Genomic DNA, 22,019 nt, shown 5'->3' on the forward strand with positions numbered 1-22,019 from the left:
AGTAGTCCAGCCTTGAGAGAACCAGGGCTCGGGAGACAGTGAGCTTCTGGGGGAAGGAGAGGAAGGGAAGAATACCTCTGAGGAGGTGCAGCTGGTAGTGTGACTTCTTAGAGACGTCAGATATATGAGGAGAGAAGGAGAGTGTGGAGTCGAAGATGACCCCGAGGTTTTTAGCCTTGCAGGTAGGGGCGGGAAGGGGGCCAAGGGAGGCCGGCCAGAGAGCTGCAGGGAAGGAGGGAGTGGGTGTGCCGATGAGTAGAATCTCAGTCTTACTGGTGTTAAGGCAGAGGTCATTGGCGGCACACCATTCCTGGATAGCAGACAGACAGTCGGAGATGAGGGAAGGAGAGGAGGAGGCCAAAGGTAGCCTGAAAATGAGCTGGGTATCGTCCGCATAGCACTGGAAGTGGGGGCAGAGAGCGGCGATGCGGTGGGCGAGGAGTGCCAGATACTGGTTGAAAAGCCAGGGAGAGAGGTTGGATCCCTGGGGGACACCACAGGTGGAGAAAAAGATGTCAGAGAGGAAGGAGCCCATTTGGACCTGGGAGGGTCGACCGGAAAGGAAGGAGGTCAGCCATGCCAGAGCCTGACCAGTGATACCCAGGTTATCACGGAGACGGTTGAGCAGGATGGCATGGTTGACAGTGTCAAAGGCAGAGGAGAGATCGAGCAGAATGAGAACACAGGGAGTGTTGGAATCGAGGTTCAGGAGCAGGTCCTCACGGATGTTCAGGAGAGCAGTTTCCGTGCTTCTGGCCGCTCTGAAGCCGGATTGATGGTCATGAAGATTACCAACAGATTCAGCATGGAGGTTAAGCTGGGAGATGGCCAGTTTCTCCAGGAGTTTGCCCAGGAAGGGAGTAATGGAGATTGGGCGATAGTTGGCCGGGCAGGAGGGGTCGGAAGAGGGTTTCTTGAGGAGGGGGTGCACAAGGGAGTGCTTGAGGGGGGATGGGAAGACTCCAGAGGCGAATGAGTGGTTGCAAAAGTCAGCCAGGGCAGGAGCCAGGGAGTCGATGTGGTCCTTGATGGTTTTGGAGGAACAGGGGTGAACCTGTTTAGACGAGGCTTTCATAGATCGGACTTGTCTGGAAACCTCATCAGCAGAAAAAGGTGGAAAAGCAGAGAAGGAGGGCGGAGGGGCGGCTGCAAGAGAGCAAGAGGAAGAGCCTATGAGTGATGCTTATGGCTTTGAACTTAATTTGTTTCTCACTTAGTAGCCAGAGTAGGGATTCCAGAGCAGGGGAGATGTGGTTCCTATGTGAAATAGCGTTCTGGTGTCTGCGATTTGAGTCCTCCGACTTCTCCCGGCCGGAAGGGCAGAATGAAGCAGAGGGAATGAGGATCCTATGCCCACAAACACAGGACAAGCACCACCTGGATCTGTTGTGGGAATGCGATGGATGGAAGAATGGATTGAATAGTGAAACGTGAAAGAAGCAGGTTTCATGTTTCTCACTTAAATGTGCAGCTTCACCAGGACTTTGTACTTTTCATGGATCTGTTCAGTTTTTAGGTAGCATAACTCATGTCTTATCTGTGCATGCTTGATCTGCGACTTATTGATCTCGGGAGGATAGCTCAGGGTCAACGTTCTCGCCTTGGATGCAAGACAACACGGTGCACCGCAGGTTCCATCCCCGTGTCCGCGCTTAGAAACCTCTGGTTATAAATACCCTATTATATCATATTTGCTGTGCAGAGGTGAGTACATGACTAGGGTACGGTCCATTAGGAAAAGCTACTATTAAAGTATTCGCATGATTTTATTCTAGGACTCTGTGGTACAATGCACTTATTGTATTAATGTATGTGCGTACATACACTAGCAGCAGTAGTACATATTTATTTAGAAAATAATTCCCCAAAGCATCACATAAAAGCAGGACAAAAAATAAAAACATTATTACTACAGCTGTTGCTTTAAGAACACAGAATGCAATTTCTATATAAATCAATGGGTAAAATGCAAAGACAATAGTACAGAAAAGACAATTAATAAAAAGCAGATCAGTCATGTGTGCAAATATTTCCGCCTTATATTCCAAGCTCTTACGAGCAAGCCAGTCACATCAAAGGCACATATATCTCTATGAGCTGCCTTACACAGGTTTACAAGCTTCTAATAACGTATGAACATTAAGGAGCTTAAACAGTGAGATGAGCCATTTCCGTCACACTTCATTAAGGCAAGGGCACCAAAATAAAAAAAGTGGTATCCATCCACTCTAGAAAACGGGCACAGCAGCAATAATTTAGTATTAGAATTCTTCCAGCTACAGGTGAAACTAGATAAGGGTCAAATTCCCAATTTTGTGTATAGGTTCCTCTCCGATGAATCTGTGAGCCAGGTAATATAACTTTCATATCCTAAAAGTGTTTTTGCCCTCAGATATTGGGCAACAAGTTGTTTATAGTTATCTTTATTCAATACATCCACTAATGTGCAGTCCCAGCAAACTTTCTTAAGAGTTGCACAGGAACATCCTTGATTTTCTCAGGGGTGTCCCACAGATGGCCTATCCCTATCCACCTTACTGTGTTTCTAACATGGATAAACCATGGCCAGGGTTTAGTATTGATGCTTTGTAAAACATCTATGATGGCAGCTTTACGCACAAATAGGTCATCCGTTTCCCACAATTAGGGCCAAAGTAGTACGGGTCCAATTTTGAATCTATGTTCAACTCACCCCCCTCCCAGTTCAAGCCTAAGAGAATTGGGGGTAAGGAAACACGTTTCATAAAAAATGTAATAGCTAGACAGTCAGATTTGGAGTGCCAACATACATACAGGTAAACAAGCTCTTTCGGTCACAAAGCAGCGCACAAAAGGTAATATAGCAGATACGTGGGAGGCAGTGAGCCTCTTATAATGGGGAGAGTTCTAGTGGCATAATGACCAGGTTTGAGAAGGGGTATATTGGACAGATACCGGGAACAATACGGTGGACAGACCTGGGACAGGTAAGTGTCAGTGGGCAGGCAGTCTAGCCAGCTAGGGTAGTGGAGGAGGAAGAGCAAAGGCTGTGAGAGGGCTTTTAGGGGTTAATAGAAGAGGAAAGAGACTGTGGATGGATTTATGCACTAGTAGGAGAAATATGAAGTTGGCCCTGTTTTGCACAGCTAGCCAACCAGCCTATTGGCGATAGGAGCAAGCAGAGGTGAAGTGAGGTAGTTCAAAGAGAGCCCTGGTAGCAAAGTTAATAATCTACCCAAGGGGACACAATGCATAGTTTGGAAGACCAAGAAGATACTGGCAAAGTATTTCAGTTTGGAGAAAACAAGAGTGGTTAGATGTTTGGTGGTTTTGAAAGGAAAGAGGTGCCTGATTTTTGTTAATATTTAAGGACGTTGAGGCGAGCCGCCGTTGCACGTAGAAAATGCGTGTGAAGGGTTGTAGATGACACCTAGGTTTCTAGCTGAAGAGGAGTTGGTCGAGTGTCAGGTGGGAATTGGAAAGGCAGGGGAGTTGAAGAGAGAGAGAGGATTTGGCAGGAAAGAATATCACCTCTGTTCAACATAATAGAGTGTGAGGCCATCCAATATTTAATAGCAGAGAGACAGTCAGAGATTACGGTAGATAGGTCAGTGGAGAGTTCAGGAAAGGAGAAAAAGGTGGGCGTCATCTGCGAAGGAAACTCTTCGTCGAGAAAAACATCCCTAACATGTGGAGTACCACACGGCTGCTGTTTGTCTCCCTTACTTTTTAATGTCTTCTCAAAGCTTCTACGTGACATGCTCATAACACTGGGTGTCCAGTTCGCCAACTATGCCAATGATGCACAGTTGGTCTTTGAGCTGTCAGGAAAGCACGAGGATGATGTTCAAAGAGTAAATTATGTGTTTCTTGCAATTCGAAAATGGATGGTAGAAAACTCCTTAGCCTTAAATGAGGAGAAAACAGAGCTGCGAATAATAGGCACACCACAAAAAGTAAAAAAGCTGGATGATCAGGATACAAGCTTTAGGATAAATGGTAATAACATTACAGTGTCAGAACATGTGAAAAACAAACATAAAGAAACTGCAAACAATACAAAATGGAACTGTTAGGGCTGTTTATGGTTTGAGTCAGCGCTCTAAGATTTCGTCTGCCGGGGGAAAACTGCACTGGCTCCCTGTCGAACTGCGAATCAATTTTAAAGGTGCAGTATTGTTGTTTAAATGTTTGTCAGGAAACATTCCAAGCTATCTTGTCAACAAGATCCAAAGAACCCTGTGAGAAGAACCCTTCGCTCTAATGGAAATCAAATGCTGCACCAGCCACAATTGAACCTGAAAGAAATTGGCAGAGCCAACTTCAATTTTTAGGCTCCTTCTATTTGGAATTCTCTCCCTCTTGATCTCAAGAACTGTGTGTCAACTACTATCTTTAGAAAACTGCTGGAGACACCCCTTTTCGTTCTGCTCCTCTATACTTGCGTTTTAGGGCAACCAGATTGGAGTCATACCAGGAATTGCATTATTTGGCAGGCTTTATGAGCACCCTAATGACAGGAGCAAGGATGTCAAGAGTGTTGGAAATGGAGAGATGAAAGTTAGAGAGGGCTGTGTCATGGTGGGAGCCAACCGCATGAGTAGGGGGCGGGGATTAGAAGGATGCAAAGGCAGCCACTGTCACTCTTTTCATGGGACAAGCATCCTTGAAGACGGGAGGCAGTGTGTGGAGTGCCAATGCTAGAGGAGACGATGGTGTGGGGAGCCCCATTCTTGAGGAGACGATGGTGTGGGGAGTGCTAATGCTAGAGGAGACGATGGTGTGGGGAGCGCCAATGCTAGAGGAGACGATGGTGTGGGGAGTGCCAATGCTAGAGGAGATGATGGTGTGGGGAGCGCCAATGCTAGAGGAGACGATGGTGTGGGGAGTGCCAATTCTAGAGGAGACGATGGTGTGGGGAGTGCCAATGCTAGAGGAGACGATGGTGTGGGGAGCGCCAATGCTAGAGAAGACGATGGTTTGGGGAGTGCCAATTCTAGAGGAGACGATGGTGTGGGGAGTGCCAATGCTAGAGGAGACGATGGTGTGGGGAGTGCCAATGCTAGAGGAGATGATGGTGTGGGGAGCGCTAATGCTAGAGGAGATGATGGTGTGGGGAGCGCTAATGCTAGAGGAGACGATGGTGTGGGGAGTGCTAATGCTAGAGGAGACGATGGTGTGGGGAGCGCCAATGCTAGATGAGACGATGGTGTGGGGAGCGCTAATGCTAGAGGAGAGGATGGTGTGGGGAGTGCTAATGCTAGAGGAGACGATGGTGTGGGGAGCGCCAATGCTAGAGGAGACGATGGTGTGGGGAGCGCCAGTGCTAGAGGAGGGGATGGTGTGGGGGAGTGCCAATGCTAGAGGAGACGATGGTGTGGGGAGTGCTAATGCTAGAGGAGACAATGGTGTGGGGGAGTGCCAATGCTAGAGGAGACGATGGTGTGGAGAGCGCCAATGCTAGAGGAGACAATGGTGTGGGGAGTGCCAATGCTAGAGGAGACGATGGTGTGGGGAGTGCCAATGCTAGAGGAGATGATGGTGTGGGGAGTGTTAATGCTAGAGGAGACGATGGTGTGGGGAGTGCCAATGCTAGAGGAAACGATGGTATGGGGGGTGCCAGTGCTAGAGGAGACAATGGTGTGGGGGAGCGCCAATGCTAGAGGAGACGATGGTGTGGGGGAGCGCCAATGCTAGAGGAGACGATGGTGTGTGGAGCGCCAATGCTAGAGGAGACGATGGTTTGGGGAGTGCCAATGCTAGAGGAGACGATGGTGTGGAGAGCGCCAATGCTAGAGGAGACGATGGTGTGGGGAGCGCCAATGCTAGAGGAGACGATGGTGTGGGGAGCGCCAATGCTAGAGGAGACGATATTATCATTCATTCATACGCTCGTCCATTAATACCTTATTAGTTTTATTTTGGAAAAGACCCTCTACAAGTATAGCCAACATAACAAAATAAAATATAAATATAAACAACATAAAAGTGTTACAATAAAATAATCTTAAAACATCATCAGAGAGCATAATCAGCCATTATCAGCCGTCATATGAATGTTTTATGCGTCCGATGCTGGAGAGTTACCCATCATTGACAAAAGTATCGATGAACTAAAATGGCATTTCTTTGATTGATACATATCCCAAAAACTCACCAATAAGTATGATGATCAGCAATCTAACGATTCCAAAAAGGGGGACCATCTCCTTGAAATTCTGGCATGGGATAAAAGAAAAACTTGGTTACAATACGTAAAACATGTCACAATAAAAGCATCCTACTTATGTCTGAGCGACTCTTCGCTCATAGGGGTTGTAAAATAATACACACGGCAACCAGCTCACCTGGACACAGTGGGGGGGGGGGCGGTGGGGAGGGAGGCAATAGTATGTGGGCGTCATGGAATGACAGCCCCCTCCCCTCAAGGTACACAGGTCATGGTTTCCAATCCCACATTGAGCAACTCAAACTTTCATCCTCTGAGGGCCACAACATGAGCACCACTGAGTTGTGTGACAGTAACATCTATTGCTCAAGTGCCCAGATGCTAGTCTGCTCTTTGTGTGTGGTATCAAATAATTAACCTTTAGCATTAGTAAGCAAAAGGTATGCTAAGAACCCAGTGGGGGTTATAATAACAATCACAATTTAGCATTTATATAGCGCTACGAACCCTCAGGCATCTGAGCGCTGCACATTTCCCACAGTGTGTGGTGCTCATTTATCAACCTCGGAAGGATGAAAGGCTGAGTGTGGCCCTGCCAGGACTTGAACCTGCGTCAGCAGCATCTGCACAGATGGCAAAGCGAGCGCTGTACTCACTGTGCTATCAGACCGGCTATGTTATATTATATTATATGTCCAGAATAGTCAAGGAATTCGACTGATTGAATGGGCCTGATGCCGTGTAAAAAACTATTAAAAAACACGAAATCTAGTAATGGTGGCAGCTTAGATAGGCAAGACCATTTGCACAATCATTGAGGTACCTTCTGTGCAACGTGTTCATCTTGCTATGAAGATTTTGATTACAGACCTACTATTGAAAGTGCCGACATTCCATTGACAATCCCCAATAACACCAGTTTAGTGTCTGCGCAAATACAATCCACCTAGGAGCGCGCAGATGCTTTGCAAACATTTTCTGATGCTTTGCGAACATGGCTCATCTCAGTTCTCTAAAATGGGCCACAACCACATTACAGAACTTTTAACAGTGTATGCATTTGATGTTAATATCCTCCAGATAGCTTGTAAATTAGATGAGAAGCATTTGCTTGTAAACGTGGCCCCAGATTTGCATTGCTTGCTCACACAGGGAACTCTGAATGTCTTAATTACACGCATGAAACTGTCGAGGGGATTCGCCCCTTCTCCCCAAGGGGGAGTGCCCTCCCATTAGACTAAAGAGGTGTGCTCGCTCGGCAACACCCGCCGTAGGGGTCGAGGCAAGTGGGACCTCACTGGGAGAGACTCCCCCTTAGGGGACAATGGGCCTCATTACGACCCTGGCGGTAAGGGGTTAACGCCAGCGTTAGCTGCGCCAACCCCTTACCGCCAATTACGAGTTCCGTTACCGCCATGGCCGATTTCCGCCTGCTTTTCGCAGGCGGAGGAAACCATGGCGGTAAGGGACCCAACCATGGCGGTAAGGGACCCTCGCGTTAATTACGCCACCGTAATTTACGGTGGCGTAATTAACGCCTTCCCCACTCCCATTATGTCCTATGGGACAGAATGGGAATGGGGAAGGGCAGAATGGGGATTGGCGGATTTACCGCTCCACTCCACTCGGAATGGGGCGGTAAATCCGCCATCCGCCATGGCGTAAAGGGACTTTGCGCCATGGCGGTAAAGTCCGCCACCGGCGGAAAAATTCCGCCAGGGTCGTAATGAGGCCCAATGACTCCCGTTCCTACGAGGAACTCCTTAAAGCTGTGCACACTGGCACCTGCATGGGATGCTCTAAAATACCAGAGATCTTTAAACAACAAGATTGGGATGAAGAAAAACTTGACAGATCTCATTATCACCCAGAAAGAGAACATGTCCCTTTAAATGGAAGTATCCAATCCACTAGGATGAGTACGTTGACTAGAGAGTACTTCAGCAACAAAGGGAGAAAGGAACACATATTCAGACAAGGGACGGCCTCGAGCTGTGTAACACCTGGAGGATCGGAGTAGGCGTGAGCCGCAAAGCCTACGAGTTTCAAGCTTGCACTGTATTGAACAGGAAGATGTCAGGAACCCCATTGTGAGAAGCCAAACGAGCAGGAGCCCCGAGGGAGGTGGTGGCGTGACCACATAGGATCCATTGTGGGCAGCCAGCCCACCAACTATCACCGATAGCACGGCATGCACAAAGCAACAAAGTGCCTGACCGCTTAGAGTACAGGGAAGCCGCGAGGAGAAGAGAAAACGTTAGGAAGGAAAACGCTAGTGAAAGCAAGCAGACAGCAATACTGAGCAAGAGGAAAGATCCCAGAGAAACCAGAATCCAAAAGACGTCATCCTTCAAAGTCTGAGGTTACAAGGAGAACGGGAATAATGAGAGGCCTAGAGGTAATCCTCATCACGTGCAAAAAATGTGTCAATTAATGAGGAAAAGTTGAACGTGAAACTGATGAACTTAAAGTGTTGTGTATTAAGAGAAAGAAGTATTGATAATTGTAAGATTGAAAGAAAAGAACATTGCATAACAATACCCTGGGGAAAGTACCCCAGTATTCTATACAAGAAGAGAATAACATAAGATAAATACAATATTATGACCAGTGCTCAGAGGAACTGTCTGGGTGAATATTATACAACATCAAAAAGAACGGACCAAGGTGAAGCATACTTGTCCAGGAGAGAAAGACTACCAGGGAAATAATATTTTTCAAGAATACTTTGAATCAAGTAACCAGGAATGCAGATGTTATAAACAATCCACTAAGGCTACATACAAGGAGGACAGAAAAGCTAGTGGCACACTTGAAGAGTTACAGAGTCTGATACAAGAAATAACGAGAGGCTTTTGGAAGGTTATATATTAAGGAGTCTGACAACTGGTACCAGAAGCAATCCATTCTCCTGACCAAAGTTAGTTATCATAGTGGTAAGGGTGGTTAGTTTGGACAGCGGACGTATTCCTGTGGACGTTCACGAATGAGTGACGAGCACCTTAGTTAGTAACATAGGTATGGACCACCCATAGTGCTAGAGAAAGTTAGCTCTTATCATTTTTCTTTTAATAAAACCATGTGAAACATGTCCTCAGGGTGCCTGTGTTCTTCTGATTCACCGCAAATGGTGTCAAAAGTGGGTTGTATACCATTGGATAGACTTTGGGGACCCATAACATTAACACAGTTGAGTTCAAAGGCCAAGGCCCCCACAGTAGCCACAGCTGAATCCATTGGGTTTGACCTGCAAAGTACTGAAGCGATTGAAATACCACCTGGCGAGAGACGTCTGATCCACGGGTTAAACATTAAACCCTCCTAGAGTAACCTATATTAGGCTAGCCTCCAGATCTGATCTGACTTGGAAATATGGGTTGGCTGTTATGGCAGGATTAATACTGGATCTGGCATTTTTACCAGACCAACACACTCCGGGTTTGCCGGTAGGGGCAGTGAACTACCAGCAGGCCTGACCTGCACATTTTATCCGTCCACACATGGATCTGGCCAGAGATGGCACTGGGAGACAAGAGTTTACGATTTGGAACTATCCAGATAAACATGTCCTTAACTGATTGATTTATGGTTGTGGAAATGTGGCACCAAGTTCACTTACCACCAGCACGTTCATAAAATACCCTCCCATGAGAGCGTAGACACCCCCGGAAGCCCCAACCAGCGCATTCATGGGGTCAAAGATGGAACTGGCCAAGGAACCTAGAAAGAAAGAGAACACGCATATTCTTTAAAGTGGATTCAGTGGGGCATTGGAAAAAGAAAGCATGTATTAAAAACATCACATTATGAATTTGGACTTCTGACCCTATCACTGGGCCTGGAAGTGTCTCTTTAGCGCAGCAAATCCAGCCTACCAGGGCGATTTAGCCAGAGCCTGGGGGGTACTTCAAATGAGGTGCAGAATAACCATAGCTTGCCCTGACCTGTGCAATCTCATGTCCAATTCTGCAAAGGGCTTTGGATAAAAGCGCTATATAAATGACAAGTTATTTTTATTATCTCTTTGCGAAATGATCCTTTACAAAAATGTTGCTGCACACTAAGCTTTGCGCAATGGGAGCTCCAAAAAGGACCGGTCTCGCTCTCTGTCCTCCCCCCAATCTCCTCCCCTTCCTACGCCTTACTATCTGGAGGACACACCCGGAATCTTCCTCTCGCCCCTCCCTGCCGTGGCTCCCCTCATTCATCATCTGGGAGACACCCCAAGAACCTCTGCCACTCGCCTGCCCCTCTGGCCACCCCCTCCGATCCCATGTCCATTTGCCCTCCTCTGCGACCCATACTTCCCAACTCCCCACTTGCCGCTCCTCCTGCCGCCACCTTTTGCTTTCTGGGATGCGTAATTACTATCTTGCACTGTTCATGTGTGTAACGTTGACTTTGCAATCCAGGAAGGGCACCATCTTAGTGCCTAGAAGCTGGTCAGCGGAGGAGTGAAATTCCAACCCAGGGCTACAGGCTTTGGCAATGGAGACAACATTTCTAACCCCGGTGTACATTTGATACTAGAAAGATGCAATTACATGTACAGTCAGCACTACAGATAAGGGGTGTATCAGACACTTTTACTCCCTAAAAATAGGCAAATACTCCCAAAAAATAAAAATGGGGAGTAAAAATACTCCCAATGAAAAATGGCAAATGTACACATAGGAGCTCGTGCCCCTGCTTTCACCCAAACAGCTGCATGGACCAGCAGTGCACATAGAACAACAGGAAGAAACTACTATAATTATGGAGGAGGATAAATGTATCTTTTGATGTGCATGAATAACTGTGAAAGATGTATTTCACACAAACATTTCTGTTTTGCAGTTAAAATATATTTTGACTTGCATATAAAATACTCCCATTGGGAACAGGACTTACTTTTTTACTCCCTAAAAATGTATTTCACTCCCAACTTTCAAAACTAGGGAGTAAACTACTCCAACTTCAAAATCTTATCTGGAGGACTGAATACATTACTTCAGAGAAAAAGAAAACGCCCATGGAATGAGCATATTACAGGTGAAGCCCAGTCCTCACTGTGGAAGAAGCGGGACCTGAGTGGAGAAGGCTCGTCTTCGTTGTTCTCCCTTATGGCCCTCCCCACTTTAGTCTCGGGGAGCCATTCCTTGCGCATAGTCCTTGATCTATTCCTAGATAGGAATGTACGAGTGGCCAGACTTGCACAGACCTGTCATTACTAATGTGGCCTCAGTCTGGCCTTGGCATTGCACTTTGCAACATCTGACATTTATTTTTGGACCGGTCTGTCTGTAAGTTGCATCTATCCTTTTGCAATCATCTTTTCTTGTAACTTTATTGTTCCCCCATTTCTTTTTAGTTTATGCCATGCGTGACATGTGGTATTACTAAAGTATAACATTTAATCGTAATGTATTTGTATGTATTTTACTGCAATCACACACAATGGGGAACCGGGAACATATTGGCCCTTTTGCATCGGGTATATGCCCTCAAAACAAAATAAAGGCAATTGGGCCCAACAATGATAGAAAAAGTCTATCATTAATAGATGTGGTTCTTTGATTAAATACTAGATCCTTTGAAAAGTATAACTCATACCATATCAGTTTTCTCTCACTATAATGCAATATAAATGTTTTCACACACTTTTTTACTAACCACACTGCAAAATAATATGTAATCCTCCATGTTGCTAAACTGTAGTATTGCAAGAAGAGTGAACGTAAGTAGAATTAGAGATGTTGCAGAAAATCCATGTTTGTCCACAGCAGTTGGTGCGGAATCAAATGTTATAAAATGCTGCTTTTATGGTATGGGATAAAGTGATGGAATTGATGTTAGGAAATTAATTTTGATTATGTAATGGGATGATTTTATAAATCAAATGCTGATTAGTTTTGAGATTTGGGGCTCTATAGATGAAATATTATCCTAGTATTATGTATTTATGTAATTATTGTATGCTTAAATTGTCTAAACAGTGTACAAAGTTTATGTATAAAATATCAACACTTAAATAAATAAATACAAACATTGTAATAAGAGTGACATTCATGTATTGATATGGTATTGGTTCTACTTTTCAAAGGCTCCAGTACTTAATAAAAGAACCACGTGTATTAATGATAGAGTATTCCTATCATTGGCCATCACAACTGCAATTATGTTGTTTTGTGTGTATTTTACTGGGGAAATGAGGCACTGAATACATTTTATAAATATATAACGGCTGATAGCTGAAACCGATTTCAGACTTGACTGATGCAATCCTTCACGGAGCCAGAAGGTGGCAACATAAGCTAAGCTGAAAAGATTTCACATTTATAAACCTGACATTTGAAAGCAAAAGGTGAAAGAAACTCAGCTCCAATCATCCAAAAAAGTCTTCACATTTGTGAGCAGCGTGCATGGAACAGAAATATTTACGTTACAGCAGAGTCAGGAATTATTATTCCCCAAATCAGGGGTAAATTACTGGCAGGTGGTCATGCTCAGTTGGAATGTAAATTCGAACAGAGGGAACCACTATATCCCTTTCATGGAATGTTTTACTTTTCCTCCACATAGTGGAAAACTCAAGAGTAAAACATATACAAAATAGCCTTTACACTACAATGGTGGAAAAGTGTAAATGCCTGCCACAATTAAAGATTGCGGGAGGCAGTCACAATGGATTCCTACGTAATCTGTTGGGATTTTACCAGGTGGTAATTTCAGACGGATTCCAAAAGATCCATAGCTTTACTGCCAGCATGAAATCCCATGCCGGCGGCAAGGCAGAACACTTGTCTGGCAGAGCGGGATATGGAGAGAGATATGGTATGGCCTTCTCGCTCACCAACTATGCCTGAAAAATGGCGGATAGGAAAAAGTGGCAGGACAGATATTTACTGCCACCTTTTACGATCTGTCTCACACCAAACATGACCCCTAAAGAAGGCTCATTTGCAAGAGTTACTGTTGGGCATATGTTTTGGTCCTGGGTCTTGAAGAAAGGATTGAGAGTATGTTCGTATGAGAGCCTTTGCTAAGGTCATCTTGGAGAACAGAACAAATGCAGACACTGTAAAGTGATCCAGTGAAAATGTTGCCAGCAAAAATGTAGTCAGTGAAAGAGTCGTGGTGAAAATACCTTTGCAGTGAAAAATTTGCCAAGCAAGAATTTGTCAAAGAATGTGGGCTGGTAAAAGGGTATGGGATCAAATGACACTTGTCTAGTCAAAAGGGTAATGACACGTAGATCTCCATGAAGATAAAGAGAATTCTGTAGCCAGTGGGGATAGGAAGGGATTATTGGAAGCTTGGCAGTTCGGACTTGCATCTAACAAGTCAAGGGTATATTATTAAGAGGAGGTCGACTGCTGCGGGTCCCCAATGATGCTGCACCCTACGTTCAGAGCTTGAAGTCCTTTTGGGTCTTATTCTCCTTCATAGGCAACATAGGGAGGTGCAACCTGAGGAGGAGCTGACCCACTTCCTCTTCTCAAAGGAGGAGGAGGTGACCCACTTCCTCTTCTCAAAGGAGGAGGAGCTGACCCGCTTCCTCTTCTCAAAGGAGGAGGAGCTGACCCACTTCCTCTTCTCAAACGAGGAGGAGAAGCTGACCCACTTCCTCTTCTCAAAGGAGGAGAAGCTGACCCACTTCCTCTTCTCAAAGGAGGAGGAGCTGACCCACTTCCTCTTCTCAATGGAGGAGGAGCGGACCCACTTCCTCTTCTCAAAGGGGTGCACAACCTGAACCCGGAAGATGTTTGAGTTGCACAAGGTGCATTCACTATATTGCAGCATAGGAAAAAAAAGAAATCATCTCGATTTTTATGGTGTCATTTTCTTTTTTTTTTAAGGTCTTTTTATAATTTGTTTAATACATAAACAATAAACAACGTACACATTTACCCCCCTGAATCTCCACCCAAACCCAGAACAAAAACATGAAAAAACAAGGCAGCACAGAAAAATACAAATATACAGGGAGATATGCGCTTGCCAAAGGAACCTAATAAGTAAGTGCACCATTTTCTGAATGATTGACGTGCTGTTGCTTATTCCTACACGAGCACCCCATTTCCTCAGCCTATGTCATGGATTTTAGCAAGATTGTCAATCAACTGGAGCCTCTGCTTTCTGGAGAGGTTCAGGTCGTCCGAATCGGCAGACATATATTTCCTAAAGGAGACCCAGTAGTCCAGTGGTCTGCTGCATGCTGGGAATGTTTCCCTCTTTTCACACATATTCATGTAATTCAACCATTTCCGAAGTGTCGGGGCTTTACGTTCCTCCCATGTCTTGGCAATAACAGTCCTAGCAACTACTGATGCCATACCAATGAATTTCCTCTCACTCCTGGAACCGCCCTCTATCAATGCTAGCAGCGAAAGTTCGGGCAAGTATTGCCATGGGCTGTGTAACATGGTGGACATTGGCGTTTCCATAACCGCCCAAAACGGCCGTATCAGTAGACAGGTCCAGGCAATGTGAAGAAAGTCAGCCATGTCTTGGGCGCATCTGGTACAACTGGAGGACCTATCAGGATAGAATCGATGTAGTTTTGCTGGTGAAAAGTATGCTTGATGCAGAAACCTATAATGCGTCCCGTGTAGGCGACTATTTAAGGATATAAAATGCATCTGCATGCAGATTGCCTTCCAGTATGCATCAGGTAGTGCTGTATGGCGTCATTTCTTTCATCGGCTGGGGCCTCCCTCTGGAACAGCCTCACTGAAACTTGAGGAGAACCATCTCTGGTTCCGGAAGCACATTAAAACCTTCCTCTTTGCTTCTGCTTTCTCTCCTCCTCTCCCCTGCTGAACTCCTGGCTGAAACTGAAACTGCACTGGTCACCTGGCACCCTCCGGTCTCGGGCCCAGGTCCCCTCCCCCGCCATGTGCACACCTTCACTGCCTCCCTGGCAACCCCCACACTTGGGGACTGTTTTCTGTATCCCTACAGTCCCCTACCAGCACTTGACACCTTTTGTCTGCACTTGCCCCTGCACTTGCCACCAGCAGGCTGCACTTTTTACTTATTGCTTTATTTTTTCTATTTATTTTTTAATGTCGATCCTATGTACTGCACTGCCCCCTCACCCTGGCCCCCGCACTTTACCCATTCCCCCTTCCCCCTTCCCCTGCACTTGCGCAATCTCAATGTCACCTGGCCTAGTAAGATCGTTGTCTCTGTCTTCCCTCTGTTCCCTCTCCCTTGCCTCGTCGCGTCTTGAAACACTTGTGTATAGGCGCGTTATAAATGCCATATCATATCATATCATATCATATTTAGCAACTCATGTTCATGAATGAGCTAAGGGTGTGTCGCAAATGCTGGATATTGCAATGCATGGTTGAAAGAGGTTAGATGAGTGCATAAGACAGGGAATCCTGCCATTTCCCTGCAGCCCTTTTAATTCATTTTTCTATGAGATATTTCTCTTTGGTAAAATGTGGTAAAAGGCTTGCGGGTAGAGGGTAGGGTGACCAGATAAAAAAAATAAAAACCCGGACAGGCCATAGAAATGAAAGTAGGACTACCGTAAATACAAATAAAACGGTAGTCCTACTTCTTTGTTGCTTGCCTTTTTTGGGGGCCGGGAGGGTGTGTGCTCCCAGGCACAATCCTCCCATTGGAGGAGAGCGTCGGGGAGGGGAAGGGGAAGGAAATGGAGGTGTGAAAAGCATTCTAGCCCCCAGTCGCGCATGAAGAGTGGCACTGGGACCCGATTTCGGGATTTCGAAATCGGGTCCCGGCAAAAACTGGGACTGTAGCTCCCACACTTGGAAACCCTGGACTGGGTTTTTAAAATGAAAAAGCTCCCGGGACCCCGGGACGCACAGTGATTTCCCTGGACTGTCCCGGGAAAACCGGGACGTCTGGTCACCCTAGTAGAGGGTAAAATGGGGGTGGGGGTTTGGGGTGAGGTGAGGGGAGGGGTGGGGTGGTTTGGAGAAAGCGGGCATGGGGGATAGGCCCCACATGAAAAGGTCCTAAGAAAGCCAGCCCCTGGGGCCACTTTCACTTGTGCACGGAGGCAATGCTACAGCTGCAGGCCGCTCATGGCAAGGACCTACAGTCAATGTTAGTGCAACAAGAGCATTTAGAAATGGCTTCATGCATTTGGTTGCGCACCACGGTCCCAGCACGAGAGCTCGCCCAGTACATTTTAGACCTTTCCATAACTCTTTGCACATGCTAGAGAAAAACAGCCAGCCGGGGATTTCCAGCTATTTCTAGGACTGGCTCCTACATTTAGAATAATCCCTTCATGCAAAGATTCTTCAGGACAAAATACACTGGAACAAGAGGGTTACAAAAAAGCGAAGTGACTTTTGCCTTCGACAGAAAAAATTGATTTGCATTTTCCACTCTCCACTTAAGACATTTTTCCACCAGAGCCAAATGGCAGCTGTAAGTCACATATATTTTTTTTAATAGAGATATTTAATAGAGAACACTCCTAACTGCTCAAATTCTCAAATGTGATTTTAATTTTAAGTTTAACGTCCTGATTTCCCCATCCGCTACTCAGTTGGCATGTTGCAGAACCTACCGATGTGTTTGGGTAATATTCTGGACCTTGCTTTATCTATGGATTCACTTATTGACATATTTCCTGCTTTTCAAGTTCCCTCGTCTGACCACTTCTGGTTCCTTCCCTTATTCGTTCTCCAACTGGGCGTCTGGATTCTCCCGTCAAGGAGGTTTCTAAACGCAGCTGCCGCGCAGTGGCCAAAGATGGTATTGTGTCTTTTATTCGCGATAGATACTGCATTGCTCAGTTGGTTGACCTCTCCCTCCTTATCCAGGTGTTTACTTCTCTTCACAACCTGTTTGCACCTGTGAAGTCTTTTAAGCTGCGTGGCAGTCCTTCGAAACCCTGGTATAATGATGACCTTGGATCCCGCCGATGTTGTCGGAGGCAAACCATGCATTTGTGCGCCTCAACTATTGCCACAATGATAAGCTGAGCCTCCAGCAAATTAGCAAGAAGTACAATCAAGCTATTCGGGGTGCCAAATATGCCTACTACGCCAACATGGTGGAGAGTGCTTTAAATCAGCGAAGGGAATTCTTGGTACGTTCGCGCCCTTGTGGTTCTAGTTCTCATGCATTTGTCATCCCTTCGCAAACTCTGTGCGATTCTCTCTCTGATTTGTTTTTTATCAGCAAGGTTGAAGACATTCGGAATACATTTCTCGGATGCTCTTGCCCCTGTTGCCCAGGTCACTGATCCTGCTCACACGTGATATTTGTTTCCTTTATTCACTCCAGAGGATATTTCGGTGGCCACTAGGCGACTTAAATCTGCCTCTCCTCCTGATCAGATTCCCTTAGGAACTCTTAAGGACATTATGCTGGATATTTCCCATCATATTACTCAGGCTGTGAACTTTTCATGTGGGTCGGGCACTATTCCTGCTGAACTGAAGCAAGCGCTTGTCATCCCTCTGTGGGAATAAACGCTTGTTTGACTCTATTGTTCTTGCTAACTTTCATCCAATCTCTCTTCTTCCCTTTTTCATGAAATTGTTAGAATGCTTGATTGCTCCTCTTCTTTGTTCCTATTTGGAAAACTCGAAGTTCTTTGACCCCTTTCAATCAGGATTTTGGCCTTCCTGTGGCATGGAGGGTATTCTGATCTCAGTGACAGACAATCTCATGAGGCTGGTGCTTCAGGTGGGGGAGGGTGCGCATTGATACTGTTGGATCCCTCAGCTGGATTCAACACTGTATCCACTCTCTCCTGTTAGCCCGTCTGACTGTGGCTGGATTCTCTAGCCCAGTTATACCATAGTTTGCCTCTTTTCTGGCTGACAGGGCCAAACTCTTGCTCTCCGGGCCTGGTGCCCTCTCTTGTGGGGTCCCCCAGGGTGCTGCCTTGTCCCCTACTTTATTTAATATCTATATTCAGCCTCTTGTCCAACTCATTCACTCCCACAGCTTCCGTTGCTACTCCTATGCCAATGATACCCAGATCATTGTTCGCCTTAATTCCATTCAGCCTGGCGTGGCGTCTCAGCTTAGAGGTCCTTGGCAGCGGTGGGATGTTGGATGAGTAACAATTGGCTCAAATTGAATGGGGACAAGATGGAGGTACTAGTGGCCGGCTCTCCCTCTTCTTCCATTTCTCTATTTCTTGCTTCCTGCTCTGGGTCCTCTTCCTATACCGGTTACTACTGTGAAAAACGTGGGCTTCAAAATGTCTTCGTCTCTTTCTACTGAGGCTCAAGTTATTTCAATCTGCCAAGCCGGTCACCTACAATTGAAGATTCTTTGCAAGATTTTGCCATTTCTGTCTTCCTCTCTTCTTGCCCCTGTCATGGTTTCCTTAGCTCTTAGTCGTATTGACTATTGTAATTCTTTTTCTTGACTAACCTCTTTATTTTACTCGCCGGCTTCAGCTGCTGCAAAACCTGGCTGCTTGTGTCGCAGCTGACACCCGTTATGGCACCCACAGCTCTCCGGTGCTCGGCTCCCTGTACTGGCTTGCCATCTCTGTGAGCGGAATAAATTCATGTCTTTCTGCATAGTTCACTGTGCATTTTACGATCAGGGTGCAGAATACCTACAACTCAAGTTTCTACCGCACTGTCCTGGGCGTTCTCTGCGCTCTCAGAACGCTTGGCTAATTTTTGTTTCCTCCTTCCGGCTAACAAGGACTGGTGGTCGGTCTTTTTCCATCGCAGCGGCCAAACTCTGGAACACTCTGCTTATCTCTCTTAGAGCCATTGAAGATCATTTCTAGTTTAGGCGCTCTTTGAAAACCTTCCTTTTCTAGATATTCTGGTGTGGTTTTTAGCTGTATGTGTTATACTTTTAGCGCAAAGATGCCTCTGGTGGACGTGAACTTTATAAATACATGTAACATAACATAACTGTGAGGTGCAAAGAGGCCCTGGACAAACACAAGATAAAACAAAGTACATAACAGTAAAACAAGCAACATGGATTTAACAATAAGATAACAACACCAGGTAAGAAACAGTCAAGTAAGCAAGAGCAATAGAAATACATTTTAAAATTAAATAAATGTTAACGAGAATATAAGCAAAATAGAAGAGGCAGAAAGAAATAGCAATGGTTCTGTGCAAGAAGTTGAGTTTTGAGAGCACAGCAAAGAGGAAAAATGGGCCACTTTGGGGAGAATGTACAGAAATAGACCAACCTCCAATAACTCCTAAGAGATACACCAGGCCAACACGATGCCCTTTATGGACCATCTCCAGAGGAATCCCCAGGAAAAGCTGCAGAATTAAATTTCCCAATATGTGCTGAATTCTGCGAACAAAGCATACTGTAATCACAGCCACAAGAGCCACAGTATATGGCATCCATTGAAAAATATCGACTTCAGATATAAAGACTACACCAATATACAGGTAAAAACATCAACAAACAAAAATACAAAAATTGATTAAAAATATAGGCTTGAATTTTGGGCGAGAATTGATGGCTAGTTGAGGGGTTTGTACCTCAACAATTGCAAGAGGCAGTATGATGGTATAGGGGGTTTCCCATTTCGAAGGGTGGGCGACAATGTACAGGACATGCGATAGTGCAAAGGCTGCAAACTTGTATGACTATTTGCTTTTCCACAGTCTGTTTTAAAAATCAAATATACTGTAACTTCTACCGGCATATATTCAAATAGGACAACTCTCTCATTCGCATAGAACAGAGATACGCAACCTTCGGATTGACAGATTGCACTACAAATCCCATCAGCCACAGCAAGCATAGTCAATGCTGAGGGATCATGGGAGTTGTAGGTCAGAACACCTGGAGAGCCCTAATCAATGGACTGCATGTCATGAGCAGATCCGCAGGTTGACTACATCTGGCATAGAGGCATTCTGTATGCTGATGAGGGACCACGTGCTTCCTGGATCCATAACTAGCCCTGTACCTGGGGAAGCATGTCCCCTTGAAAACAGGCAGAATGAAGACCACCCCAGGAATGGTGGCATTTTAGAGCACATGCTTACTCCAGAAGGGGTCTTCGGCAAGGAACAAGGGTGGGAGGTGGAAGAGGGGGTGCAATCATGGAAGGCCCCAGCTCAGACAGGGGTAGGGACAGGAAAGACTGTCCCCTCTTCAAAAGAGAAGACATCAGTGCCCTCAGACAGGCAGCAAGGTTGTAACCATGGAGCCTGAGAGTCTGCACCAAGACCCACATCTGGATTTGGATGGGTCTTCGCCCACCCTTACGGGGATCCCTCTGCCAACCAAAGCCTGGGAGGTAGCCTGCACTATGGGAAAATGAAGCATGAAACCAACGCTGTCAAAAGGAGTTGTGGCAGATTGGACTCACAGCACCCCGTAATAGGCTGCTCCATGTACCTGGAGCAATGCCCAGAACAAGCCCTTTTTCTATGTCATATCACCACAGATATGATCTGGATCGAATTAAAACCACTTGGTAACTGGTTAAGTAGAACTTCCACTAGGCATAACAAATGCCATGATGTGAAACAAGGAGCAGATAGAATCAGGTGATGTCATATTGCAAGTGAGGCACTGGCGTGCCAATCAAAGACAGGATGAGGCAGGGGTCTGTAACCTTGGGTTCTCTAGATGATTTGGACTACAATTTCCATCCTACCTAGTGGGCATAGTCGATGGAGAGTGATAATGGGGGTCGTAGTCCAAAACATCTGGAGAGCCTCAGTTTGCAATTGTATTATTAGGGGTACAAACAACAGGGTAGGTTCAAAGACACAAGGAAAGTCAAATACCTTCCCTAACCGTTAAACAAATCTATGTTTTAGCACAAAAACAACGGTTCATTGGGAGAACAAATTATCACAGTGCGCATATCAGTGGTAAGTGAACACTTGCTATATGGTAAAACAGTGTACTAGCTGTCCCTAAGGGAAGAACACCCTGTCCCTGCCAGGAGTGCCTGTCCCTGGGAAGCGTATGATGGAACGCCTATCTAATAGGGATAGTATGAAGAGAGCTGTCCCTCAGCGCTAACAGTTCCGGCATTCGAATACATTTCTAAGAACACAAATTCACGAACAGGACCACAACTAATCAGCTGTTGGTGTAGTGACAGAACTGAGTATTAGATTCTGTCAGGTATCAGCTTGTGTCTGATGCTGTATCAGCTCTTCAAACCTAGTATATTGCATATTTTAATCTACCCATGGGTATTGTAATCACCAGGGGAGATCAGTGTGGTCCACTAAATCAATTGTTTAAAAATTGTCGTTATCGAGTCCATGTTCTAAAATGCTCACTCTATGTCAGTATAAACTAAGGTAGATCTAGAGAGTGTCCATCTTTCGCATCTGAACATCTACAGGATCACGAGAGCCCTCGTGGTCCGTGTGGTCGACCGGTTTCGATGGCAGTGTCGTTCAAACCATCTTCTTCAGGACCATGATTGTGAAAGGGAACTGAATTCCGGTGTCGGTGTGCAAAAATCTTCTGCACCGAGCGCGAATGCCTGCCTCCCCTGTAGGGAGACAAGAACAAATGCAAACGGGATGGGTGAAATTGGCACATAAACTGGACAGCAGCTAGTGTGTGAACACTGTTTCCTATCAATGTGGAGTGACTCACATGCGTTAAGAGCAGGGGCACCAAAGAGTGCCTATCCACTTGAATATGTGCAGAGAGCAGCTAGTCCAACATTCCTCATGGGATTGGCACAGGAGGGTGAGGAAGGGGTGAGTGGGGGATGGGAGACGTAAGAAACATGGGCGGTTGTGCGTAATACGTCAGGTACTTAGTGGGCAAAGCGATGTGAGTGAGGGTCCTTCGAAATAAATCGCTTGTTTATAGTTTACCACGTGTCGGTGGGTGAGGGCTATGATGGCACCATGGGTGAAGCTTGTACAACAGAGGCATGCTGGTGACTCAGAGGCCTGGGGTCAGT

The 22,019-nt window shown here is 45.8% G+C and overlaps 1 protein-coding gene across 1 annotated transcript in view; it reads right to left on the reverse strand.

Moving 5' to 3' along the window:
- Positions 1–22,019, reverse strand: part of RHBDL2 (rhomboid like 2) — a 137,136-nt gene that overhangs the window by 21,272 nt on the left and 93,845 nt on the right. Inside the window, exons 4-6 of the mRNA XM_069622676.1 lie at positions 19,302–19,414; positions 9,768–9,868; positions 6,137–6,197 (exon numbers count right to left, since the gene is read on the reverse strand). Coding sequence (XP_069478777.1) covers positions 6,137–6,197; positions 9,768–9,868; positions 19,302–19,414 — 275 coding nt within the window. The remainder of the gene's footprint in view (positions 1–6,136; positions 6,198–9,767; positions 9,869–19,301; positions 19,415–22,019) is intronic.

The sequence above is a fragment of the Ambystoma mexicanum genome, chromosome 11 (genome assembly GCF_040938575.1).
Source record: "Ambystoma mexicanum isolate Mex_15411 chromosome 11, UKY_AmexF1_1, whole genome shotgun sequence".
NCBI lineage: Eukaryota > Metazoa > Chordata > Amphibia > Caudata > Ambystomatidae > Ambystoma > Ambystoma mexicanum.